At 42.3% G+C, this 12726-nt stretch overlaps 1 protein-coding gene across 1 annotated transcript; it reads left to right on the forward strand.

Annotated features, from left to right (window-relative positions):
• Nucleotides 1-547: 547 nt before the first annotated feature.
• Nucleotides 548-12173, forward strand: LOC148978520 (uncharacterized). Its single transcript, XM_089132627.1, has 4 exons — nucleotides 548-709; nucleotides 7317-8257; nucleotides 9638-9695; nucleotides 12135-12173. The coding sequence occupies exons 1-4, from the start codon at nucleotides 548-550 to the stop codon at nucleotides 12171-12173; spliced, it is 1200 nt and encodes a 399-aa protein (XP_088988753.1).
• Nucleotides 12174-12726: the final 553 nt, after the last annotated feature.

A 12726-nucleotide genomic window follows, 5' to 3' on the forward strand; every position in this document is an offset into this window, starting at 1 on the left:
AGACTTAACCCTTGTGCATCAATTAAAAAAAAGTTACACATAGGTAAAAAGAGGACAAAAATGAGAAACACAGAGTCCATCGGCCGGCCAAAGCGAAGCACATAGTCCATCGGCCGCCCAAGGCGAAACATATAGTCCATCGGGCGGCCAGGGCGGCGAAGAACCCTCGGGCGGCGAAGAGCCCTTGGGCGGCCAGGGCAGCGAAGAGTCCTTGGGCGGGCAGGACGGAGAAGACCTCTAGGGTGGCCAGGGCGATGAAGACCCCTCGGCTGCCCAGGGCAGAGCAGACCTTTCAGGTGGCCAGGGCGGTGAAGACCCCTCGGGTGCCCAGGGAGCGATGTAGACCCCTCGGGCGGCCAGGGCGGAGAAGATCTTTCAGGTGGCCAGGGAGGTAAAGACCCCTCGGGTGGCCAGGGTGGTGCAGACCCCTTGGGTGGCCAGGGTGGTGCAGACCCCTCGGGCGGCCAGGGCGGTGCAGATCTTTCAGGAACAGACACCGGCTCGGGAACAGACACCAGAAAAGAAACAGTCTGGGTCCGGAACCGACATGAGCTCTAGCTCTGGAACAGGCACTGGCTCTGCCTCCGGCTCAGGAACAGGCATAGCAGAGACCGGCTTCTCCAAGATCCGAGTCAAACGCTCCAGATTACACGTCACAATTTTGGCGGCCACGCCAAAGGGGATCTCTGGCTCTGTCTCAGACTGGACAGTCGGGACGCAAACAGTCTCTCGCTGGGCAGACCGGACGTGAGCAGTCTCTCGCTGGGCAGACGGGACGTGAGCAGTCTCTCGCTGGGCAGACGGGACGTGAGCAGTCTCTCGCTGGGCAGACGGGACGTGAGCAGTCTCTCGCTGGGCAGAGGGGACGTGAGCAGTCTCTCGCTGGGCAGAGGGGACGTGAGCAGTCTCTCGCTGGGCAGAGGGGACGTGAGCAGTCTCTCGCTGGGCAGAGGGGCATCTCCTCCTCCTCCATCCATGACGGCGAGAAGCCGGCCCAGAACTGCCTTCCACCGGAAAAATTACCCAGCGGGTCCCCCGAAAATCTCTCCTCCCCCGCTCCTTGGCTGGGGAAGAGAAGTCCGAAAACCCCCCGCTGGAACCCCGGTTTGGCGGAGTCCTTCTGACACCGCCGATCGGAGAGAATTGGGTTGATCCAAATGTGACAATGATGTAATCTGGGCAATCCAAGTCTTCATCATCCATATACCTCCAGCAAAAATCCTCCATGCTGCTGAGTTCTCAAAGGGTCGGTTCGTTCTGTCACGGAACACTTACAAAAATGGGAAGAGAACTCAAGTGCAAAAACATGGAGGATTTATTAACAAAAACAGAACAAACACAAATCAAAAACCACAATAAATGAACATGAAACCAATACTGACTCTGAACATAAGACCATCAACAAGGAACTGGGATGACGTATGACAACGAACCGACAAAGACTGCATACAAGAGGAGACTTAAAAAGGGAACAAATCAAGAGAGGACAGGTGGAACAACTCAAACACTAATCAGGTAACGAGGGGGAGGGATCAACAATCACAACAGCACATTGGCACACAGAACAAACACCCATGTGCAACACAAGACAGGACAGGCATGTGACAACTTGCAGTCATCTTTGAGGGAAAACAGTTAAGCGCTCTTTGATAACGTGATGATTACCTCCTTGCAGATCACCTGTCCATCATCGTATAAAGCCCCACCTGGCAATTTGATTGGCCCGTTCATTTCTTGCCTGATCATAATTACTCCTCAATGGATCGAGTCCAGACCGAACTTCCCGACCAAAAAATGTTGTGGGTGGAGTTCGGGCTGGCATCCAGGCTACTATATAAGTGTACAGAGGCCAATTCTGTGTGGAGATGACCATGCTAGTAATATATAATTTGAAGGTTGATATAAAAATGGACTCTTTACCCAGTGTTGTAAAGATTATAGCACTCCTTCACACAGTCTCTAATGAAACCACTGGACTGCCTGCTGGAGGAATTTGGGCTTATTAATAGTACAACAAAGCTGGAGAGAAATTGTTGTGTGTGTGTGTGTGTGTGTGTGTTTTGGAAGGCATTAGTGCAGACAAGCAGCTTCTCACGGTGGCAATTAACACTTAACGAAATGTGATAATTAGTCTGTTTGGATATCCTTGCCAATATTCTTTCCTCTTCACTTTCTTTGAACTATTATGCTGTGGATACTGGTGATCACTGAGTCCTGTCAGCTAACCCCCCTGCCCAAATTAATACAGGCAATTGATAGCAGTGGAGCCATACATTTCTGTCAAGCTCAACAGAGTGTTCTTATTTTGATAATCAATTAATCGGATGATTATTTTTTCGATTAATCGGATAAAAATTATATTTAATTTTTTTGTTTATTATAACTAAATAAAACCCTAAATCAGGGTTGTGGCGACTGGCGAGCATGGTGAGGCCTCATTGATCTGATAATCACTATTTTGTGTGTTAAAATCTACTTAATACAGACAACTTCCTTATAAAGAAAAACAACAAATAAAATATATGACCATAACCTATGACAAAAATGCTATTGTAAACTAGATTAGTGGATAACTCAGCAAAAATTATCCTAGAAAAATCACAATTGCACAATAATTGTATAAAATCTGAACATTTAGTGAAAAAAAACATTCCTTACTGGGGAACAAATAAGAGACAAGAAGTGTAGCACTAAATTTGGTAAAACGTTACACATTGCTCTTTGTATTGTTGTAAAATAACAACGTAAAAATAAGATGCACAGCTGTTTTAAATGTAAAGCACGGCTGTTTAGTGAGGCAGCAACATATAATAGATAGGACAGAACAAGAAAAGCTATTAATAAGCTTTCATTGCGTAAAAGTATTATGACATGATTGTGAAAGACTCCAAAACAGTGCTGAACACAGCGCTTATCCGCACCGCAAGTGCTGAATGATGCGCTTGAAGCAACACGGAGTCACAGGGCGGCGCGCAGCTCTTCGAGTCCGCCGCATTGAAAAGTTAAAAGCACCAAGGAAAGAGAAAGACATATCGATGCATAGTGTATTATACAGTATCTATGCAATAGTTTATTCAGCCTTTTCTTTTAACAGTTTTAAATTTCAGATAGGCTACTGTGCGCAAGAAGAACAATTGCCAGCAGCCATATCACCCTGTAGCCCAAGACTGGTTGCCCACTAAAGCTAAGCAGGGCTGAGCCTGGTTAGTACCTGGATGGGAGACCTTCTGAGAAAACCAGGTTGCTGCTGGAAGAGGTGTTAGTGAGGCCAGCAGGGGGTGCTCACCCTGTGGTCTGTGTGGGTCCTAACACCCCAGTAAAGTAATGGGGACACTATGCTGTCAAAGAGCACCGTCCTTCGGATGAGACGTTAAACCGAGGTCCTGACTCTCTGTGGTCATAAAAAAATCCCAGGATGTCTTTCGAAAGAGTAGGGGTGTAACCCCGGCATCCTGGCCAAATTTGCCCAGTGGCCTCTGTCCATCATGGCCTCCTAATCATCCCCATATACACCAATTGGCTTCATCACTGTCTCCTCTCCACCAGTAAGCTGGTGTGTGGTGAGCGTTCTGGCGCAATATGGCTGCCGTCGCATCATCCAGGTGGATGCTGCACATTGGTGGTGGTTGAGGAGATCCCCCCCCCTCTATGTGAAGCGCTTTGAGTTTCCAGAAAAAAAAGCGCTATATAAATGTAATGAATTATTATTATTAATTATAGTGCGCTACTCTAGTGTTGTGATCTAACAGACACTCAGACTCAGTAGAAAGTGATTAAGTTACAGCAATAAAAGACTAGCAAGAAAGTCATTTTATGAAACCATAGACCTATCTATCTACCTATCAATTATAATAATATTACCATTTAATCATCTTGGAAAGAGTTTCATCGTGTTGACTGTCGTAACCGAATGCGACGCGCTGTTTGAACACCGGAATATGGATAATGATAACAGCCCTTTAGAATGATATCTCTACTGTTCATTAGTACTGTCTGTATGCACTGTTATTTTAGTTTTTTGCCATTTTGTCATTTGTTTTTTTTTGTTTTATATATATATATATATATATATATATATATATATATATATATTAATTCTAATTATTTGTATTTATTTATTTTCATTTAACTTTTTGATACACAATGCCCTGTTACGGCTGCACTTTGTTCTGCACGCTACAACTTTGTGCGTTTGTTCATTTGAGGTTTACAGTCGGGCTGTTTGTTGTCTCAGAGATCCCAGGCAACAAAATGTTGTAACAAATTTTTTACATATTTTGTACAAGTTAAAACGTTTGTGCTGTCTATGTGTGTTATTTCTGATTTTGAGGATGAATTTTGTCCATTGACAAAAATCATTTGATTCTAATCATAATATAACATTATTGAAAAACAGATTTTTTTTTCCAGTACAAACTTCGACAAAAAGTAACTTTTATTGTTATAATTGTGATTTCATAATATGTAGATATGAATACAACTGGAAAAATTTGTGAAAATATGTCTTTCATTTAGTCAAATAGCAAATAGCAAATAATGGAGCTCTGCAGCTTTCTACTGGTTAAAGTGATAATTTATTACTTTTAAAACGGCATTTTCCAAAAGATGGGCAAAAATTGTACACTAAACCATGTAAAATTATCCATGTTATCCCCATAAATGAAAGTTAGTAATGTGGGTCAAAAAGACCCCAAACAGCACACAAGGTTTAAGACAAATGGATTTGTTGTTTGTTGTGTTTTCATATTCAAGACATTATAAGCTAGATCAACCCGATCTCACGGGAATTCGTACGAATTTTATGAGGTGCAGTCTGCCTTCGTACCATCTTCTCCACAGACTAACGATGCTACTGATACAAATTTCCAGCTTCTCTCCGCAGTTCAAAGCCTCTCTCAAACAGTCGCCTGCAGTCCAAAATGACTAATTTTGAACATTCCTTGACTAACCTTCAATCCAACGCAGATATGGCCACAAACTCTTCTGTTAATCCGCAATCGGGTCCTCCTTCTGGGTTAAGTAACCTTCCAAGCGTGCCTTCGACTTCAACTAAAGCGTGCCTTCGACTTCAACTACCCTGCCAACTCCTCTGCTTCCAATTCAGTCGCCTTTCCAAGACGTCTCTGCTCCGGCGGCTTCTTCAAATTTTAACCTCTCCACAGCAGCTCCAGCACAAACGTTCGGTAGGCGGTTCGTTTCTCCAGCCGCTGCAACAATATCTAACTCTCTAAGAGCTAATATTGTCCAAGGTAAGGACATTAACCTTGCTACCTTACTGCTTCCCTCGCCTGCTGCCGACAGAAAAATGGTTGACTGTGGTGACGTGGCTGTACTCCTTAATACTTCCGACCCGCGGGTACAGAATAATCTTTCATCTCTCTTTACAACTCAAGGCTAGACTGGTCAGTTACTGACACCGAACTGCTCGTCCGCCATTTTGGAGGCCAAAAAAGCTTGGCTTGTACTATTTGCAGTGCTCACGGTCACAAAGCTTCATTCTGCCCTAAAGCCTTCGCTAGCAACGTTACAGGCGCTGTCTATGGTACTGAAAATGTAAGACTTTTGCTAAACAGCAGAGGTCGCTCTGGCACTGACTCTAATAGTGCACCTCTATGTATTCAATTCAATGAAGCTGTCTGTTCTTTTCCTAATTGCAAATTTGCTCACATTTGTAGTTATTGCAAGGATCCACACCCGAAATCTGTTTGTCCACGCCGGTACAAACCTGCTCCCCGAGGGAAAGCCCTAATTCGGAGAAAGTTCTGAATAAACACCCATCTACTCCTATCAATATCCTTAATCTTTCAAGCTACCTCTCTTCCCATCCTGATCCGTTATTCTTCGATTATTTAATCACCGGTCTGTCTCGAGGGTTTCGGGTGGGCATCCTTTCACATCTTTCTACCTCTTTTGTTGCCAAAAATTTACATTCTGACAGAAATGAACCCGACGTGGTTTCAGCTCTTCTTGACAAAGAGATTAATAAAGGATTTGTTATTGGCCCTTTCACTTCTCCTCCTTTTTCTCCTTTTCGGATTAATTCCATCGGCGTCGCAACTCGCAAATATTCCGGCAAAAAACGTCTCATATTCGATATGTCTTCCTCACATTCCTCTAACGTAGCAAGCGTTAACGAATGCATTCCCCTAACACCGTTTTCTCTCCATTACGCTACTGTGGATAATGCTATCCAGTTGATTAAATTAGCCGGTCAAGGTGCTTGGCTAGCTAAAGCTGACATTTCCGACGCTGTCAAAACCATGCCAATTCACCCCTCCGATTGGCCGTACTTCGGAATTAAATGGAATTCAAAATTCTTTTTCGCCGTGAGACTTCCATTTGGTTGCAGAAGTCTTTCGGAGGCTCTATGCTGGATTCTGCTGAACATCTGTAAGCTTCCTTTCGTTTTGCATTTATTAGACGATTTTTTGCTTATCGATTTTCCATCTTCCCAATCTTCTATTCTCGATATTCTCAAACAGATTTTCAGCGACGTCGGTGTTCCCCTTTCCGCTGAAAAAACTTTGGGCCCCTGTACCTCGTTAGAATTCTTAGGCATTTCTCTCGACACAGTTCAAATGCAAGCTTCCCTTCCACAAGAGAAGCTTCTAAGGATCAGGTCGTTCCTGGAATCTTTTTCCTCTCTAGCGTTACGAAACGCGATATGCTCTCTCTGCTCGGTCACCTCACCTTCATTTCTCGGTTTCTAACCTTGGCACATTCCGTTCAAAAATTAAGTGATATGATTCACTTGGATGATGGGTGTTTGTCCGACATAAAATTTTGGACCCAGTTGCTTAACGATTGGAACGGCATTTCTTTTTTTTTACAACGATGCTTTTGAATCATCCGCAGACCTACAATTATTTACCGATGCTGCCCTATCTATCGGTTTCGGTGTTTTTTTTCAAGGGCAATGGTTCGCAAAGAAATGGCCAACCGAATTCCCTAAGAAAAAATCAGGCTCCGTTTCTTTCACGCTCTACGAGATCTATCCTTTAGTCGTAGCTAGCGTAATTTGGGGTTCAGCGTGGTCAAGGAAACGCATCCTGTTGTTCTGCGATAATTAAGCCACTGTCGCCATAATCAATAAAGGCAGATCATCGTGTCAGATGATCATGCCTTTTCTGAGACGCTTAATCTGGCAATCAGTCACTTTCAATTTCATTATTAAGGCTGCTCATATCCCAGGCCATTGCAACATCATTGCTGATGCGCTCTCCCGGTTTCGTTTTCAGACGTTCAGATGGCTTTGCCCTTCGGCCAATACGGAACCAACACCCTGCCTTCCCCTAACAGCAACAACATTAAACTAGTCGAGTTGCAAAGATCAGCTAGACATTATATGTCTAGGATTAGCTTCTTCTACTTCAAAAGCTTACACTTCCGCTTGGTCTTATTTTGTAATGTTTTGCTTTTCCTTTCAGATTCCTCTTTTTCCTATCTTGATTACAACCGTTTACACTTACTACTTTAATTTCGAAAATCGCAATTTGAAAATTTCCTCCATCCGCAGCTTGCTCGCTGGTATTCAATTTTATGCAAAATATTTTAATCCCGATTGTCCGAGTCTCTTCACAGCTTCTCCCATTCCATTACTGCTCAAAGGTATAGCTAAATCATATATGAATTCTCCAGAGAAACGGTTGCCTTTTACTTTATCTTTATTGCATAGATTAATTCTTTCTGTGCGTAATGGGCTTTTTTCAGCATACTCTAACATTTTGCTGGAAGCAGTGTTTCTAACTGCTTTCTACGGGTTTATGTGTCCAGGTGAATTCGCTTCAACGTCTAAACATTTTGATACCGTCCGTGGTCTCTCTTTCTCTGACTTACACTTCTCACATAATTTCTTTACTCTCTTTCTCAAATACTCAAAAAATGACTCTTTAGGTTCTGGCATCTCAATCACTATTTCTAAAATTAGCAACAATTTTTGTCCCTTCTCATCTATGCTTAAATTTCTTAAAATTCGCCCTAAATCTTCAGATCACTCCCCTCTATTTTCTCTACCTAATGGGGCCCCTCTTACCAAAGCTTGGTTCAGGTCTCATTTAGTTTCCGTCCTCAAAAACTGCAGTCTATCCCCTTCCAAGTATACTGGCCACTCATTCAGGATTGGTGCTGCCACTACAGCAGCCGAGCATGGCGTCCCTACTGCTGCTATCAAGATCTTGGGCAGATGGTCTTCCTCTGCATTTGAGTCCTACTTAAGACCCGATCTAAAGATCATTCTCGAAGCTCAGCAAGTTCTGCAGTGCTTGATTTCATATACATTGATTTCAATAACATTAGACGGTACATTATATACATGTGTAAATGGAGAGTGTAAACATTGCTAAAATATTAGAAAGGCCATTATAGTAGGTTTAGGTTTTGTTTACTGTCTCTGTCCAACATGACATCATGACTTTTGCGTAAACATACACACCACTTTCGAGTCAAGTGGCGTGTTATCTGTACGCATTTTGAGCTATCCGCGTGTTATCCGCATGTATGTCTATGCCATTAACGTCCGAGTGATTCCGCGTGTCTGTACATGCCGTCAAATGTCTGAGCGAAACGAAGCAAAATGTAGATCTACATCTGGGGAGCTACATCTTTTTCTTTCCTGGGATGATAAGGGAACAGTCATAAATGCCATTAACCCCAGCGACAGGTAGGTTTAGGGACGGGGTTGAGGTAAGTCATATATTTATTTATACAGTAATAGCGTTAAGTCAACAGCGTTCATTAACACGCTGAAAAGAGCGATTATGCGTGTTGATTGCATGCCAAAAATGGAAATAACAATTGCCGTGTCATACACACGCTAATTCATGAGATCAGCCTGCTCTGTCAAAAAAAATTATAGTTAAATTTACAGGCTATTCAATCATTTAAACTTACTTGGAATTCCTGCAATTGCTGAAACTCCTTTCCATTTATCATTCTTTTTATATATGTCCCTGTAAGTGGGCAGAGACATGTCAGACATGACTTAGGTCATGCATGGCCCCTTTTTGTCCCGCAACAGAAACTTCTACTCTTTTAAACCCTGCATTCCTGCTGCACCATTCTGCATATTCCAAGCTTTCTGCTTTTCTCTAAGTTCTCTTCTCTTGGCTTGCACTAATATTGAGTTCGGAGGATTACCACAGGAGGAGACGATATGGCCACATCTGAAGTTGTACCAAGGTCTAGGCTTTGAATTGGCAGCAGGATTTTGTTGTACCTGTTTCTTGTCTTGCTTCTGAATTTGTTTTGACCTCTTTTTTTCTTGAACAGTTTTCTCCTCTTTAGAGGCCATGAGATTTGCTATTTTTGCTTCAGCAATTTGCTTTTGCAGAGGTCGTACAACTGCAGAAGGACTAATCCTCTACCACAGGGAAGTCAAGTTGGGTCAAACAAGGATTACATGTAGCCTGCACACTGGATGGAACCTTCACTTTAATTCCAAGGTGCTGTCTCATTCTCTTACTTTTAGTGGCTTGGCGGTTGTCTTCGGTGCGCAACATAATCAGGAATTCTGGAAATAGTGGGGTGGGGTGGGCGGGGGGGGGGGTGCTCTTACGTTGTTCAAGCTGGAGGATTACAATAAGAGCATTATTTCAACATCCCCAGCTAAACAGTCTCAAAAGTTGCCTGTCCATGTCAGTGGCGGAAAAGCCATTCCTTCTCACAAGAGAGCTCAGTGCTGTATGAAGACGATGAAGGTAATCTGATGGTTTTTCTCCTGAATTTGTCTCTGCACGGCCCTGTCCGTGTGACAAACCTTTGCTGAATAACAGGTCTTTTATGTTGGGTTTAAGAATGAAGTTCACATTTAGAGAAACGTCAGAAAGCGCATCATGTTTATTATCTTTATTTTATGAAAAACACAACATTTTGTTTTTATTATGAGCATACACACATAAAAGACGACATTTAACAGTTTTTAATGATGTGACAGACAACTCAACAGAGTATTTTGAGTCTGTTTGCACTGATAAGAAAAAAGCGAGCAGATTGCGTGATTGCCGACCCCAGAGTGTTAAAAGAGTACTTTCTTCTTATAAAAGAGCAACTGGCGTGGCACTGCGTGGTGGCTGTCGGCAGGACAGGACTTTTCCTGCCAATTTTGTCGGCAGGAAAAGTGGTCCAAGGAATCTTTCGGTTTGTATGCATACCGAACCGGAAACCTCGAACCGAACCCGTTCAATACGAATACATTTACCGTTAGTGTTGATGCCATTCTTCTCATGATGTAACAAGTAGCCTACATAGGGAAGTGTCCCCAGTTCCGGCTGACCTAATCTATGCAGCCTAATAATCATTTAACTGATTTGAATAATAGAAATGTATAATGCCATATGTGATTGCCAGGTAAAAAAGAAGAAAGTTTTTAGTCTAAATTTAGTCTAGACTAAAACTAGATTTAGCCTAGATTAGTTTTAGGCGAACCCTGTAGAGTTCCTCCGCACCCCAACGCCAGGCCTAGTGCTCCTATGCTTGTATAACTTTTACTAGGCTGATCCCATATGCTTTTTCTTCCATGACCAGCTCCCTGCGGTGAGCCTGTGTCTTTCCGTCACTGTCCGGTGTAGCCTCCCCTTGTTGTACTACCGGCGAATCCATATGTATATTTTACACGTTACCTCCCTTCCGACAGGATCTGTCTTCCGCAGTGTCCCTCTCCCCTGGAAAGGCACACTTTCCCAGAGTTATCCAAGAGTTCCACTGTGTGGGGTATAACAGAACAGCAATTTGAACTCCCCCTACGCAGGCCTTCCAGTCAGTTGGGGGTCTGAGAGTCTTGCGTAGGGTGCTGGATATGGCAGCAACCATGGCGATTTCCACAGGGATCACAATCATTACATTCCGTCTCCCCTGTTGCTGACCATCACTGTATGATGGGTCTCCCCTTTCGGGAATGAGGGTTACATTAGTAACGGAGACATATACATTACACTAGAAAAAGAAAAAAAAGAGTCCTAATTCCAGTAGTCCACTACATGTTGCTGGATCATGACTGTAACCATATTATCTATCTAATCACTGATATTATAAAATAAAACATTACACAGATGGCTTGCTATTTTAAATCTAATCTTTTCCCCCTGCCTGTATCTTGCCAGAGATTACAGTCCAAGTATTTGAAGGATGCTGTATTTTGAAAAATTCCCAAAAGAGTAGCTTAAAAGAGTAGCCAAGAAATCCCTGTCATGTGACATTATTAAAATTACCTCCAGAGATAGGATGACTGATTGAGTTTGTAAGGCTGAAACGAAGTCCTTTGCATTTTGTGAGTAACCCAATTTCAGTTGCATCTTCTGGACCACTAAAAAGTTGCTATGCTCGGCATGTCATGCCTCAGATTCCCTATAAATCATTGCTGTATGTTCATCCCCTTAGTGAAAGGGGCAAAAATAATCTCTCTGATAGGGCAAAAAATATAAAAAATAAATAAACATAAATATCTCTTTATCATTTTGTCATACACAGCAAGAATTGTCAGCTGTGTTCTCCGCTTTCATGTTGCATCAGTCCCACTGGATGCAATGTCTAATAATGTCTATTAAAGACTCGGGATGATGATTTAATGATTTAACACAATAAAGAGTCCATCTGTTTTATGAGAATTTTCCTAATTGAGATAGGTGCTGCAAAGTAGATGATCATGTCTGTACAAGTATTACACCATACAATAGGTGATGTTACATAAAGTGCTCTTAATGTATGGCTGCTGCTCAGCTTACATTCCTAATAGATAGTCTATCCAATAGCATCCAATAACAATCATCTAATAGTGCTTAAGCGCTGCACACATGTCCACCATCAACCAGCTAAACAAGCTGGAAGCACGACATGACAAATATGGCTTAGGAATCAAGATGGTGCTACATCTGTTACAAATTCAGGGAACTGAAAATTATGTTATTACATTTCTTCTTTCTGTCACCCCATCCCCCACAAAAAAGGCTGTCATTCACTGTATCTTTAATGGCACTGGCTGCTTGTGTCCATATAATTGACTTACATTAGTCAAATGAGCTGGTGATGGGAAGCAAACCATTTCAAAAAATGACCATATTAAAAAATCACAGCTGGCTGCCCAGCTGCTGAGAGTGAACTCTGTATCACTGCGTATCACCATTCTCTTTGTGTCCAACTAGGTCATTTTCACCAGTAATTCCAGCAGATACAACACTTAACCTTAAATTAACTTGCCCTATCACACTGATCTCAGAATGGTTTTGAAGTCTGCCTCATAAGAAGTAAGATTTATACTTAAGATGTGAATGCTGGTCCTGGATCAGAGGCAATAAGGGAGCCTTACAGCTTTTAATCTAATCAAGACAGTCAGGAAGAGCGATGAGCACATTTACTCTGTTTTGTTGCTCCTCTTCCCCGCTAACAGTGTAGTGCATGCACAGCCAGCCATTAAGAGGAATTAGATTTCAGCTTAACTCGGGCTGTGAATGAGGGCTAATGTTTTGAATTTGACAAATCACTGAGAGAAGCCATTAAGTATCCCTCCGGCACTGAAAAGGAAGAAGTGAATTTTGAAATTTCCCTTTAAGGAATTCTAACTGAAATGATTTATTTTACAGAAAGTATTTAACAGGGTCAGGCTAGGTCTGAATATGAAACATTACATTAAAATCTTATTATTTTTCACAGCTAATGAGTAATCAGTGCAAATAATAATAATAAAAATTAAAAAAAATACCATTAAGTAGTACATAATAGAACAGTTCATACCAA

The sequence above is a fragment of the Pimephales promelas genome, chromosome 6, assembly GCF_988280905.1.
Source record: "Pimephales promelas chromosome 6, fPimPro1.hap1.1, whole genome shotgun sequence".
In the NCBI taxonomy this organism is placed as follows: Eukaryota; Metazoa; Chordata; class Actinopteri; order Cypriniformes; family Leuciscidae; genus Pimephales; species Pimephales promelas.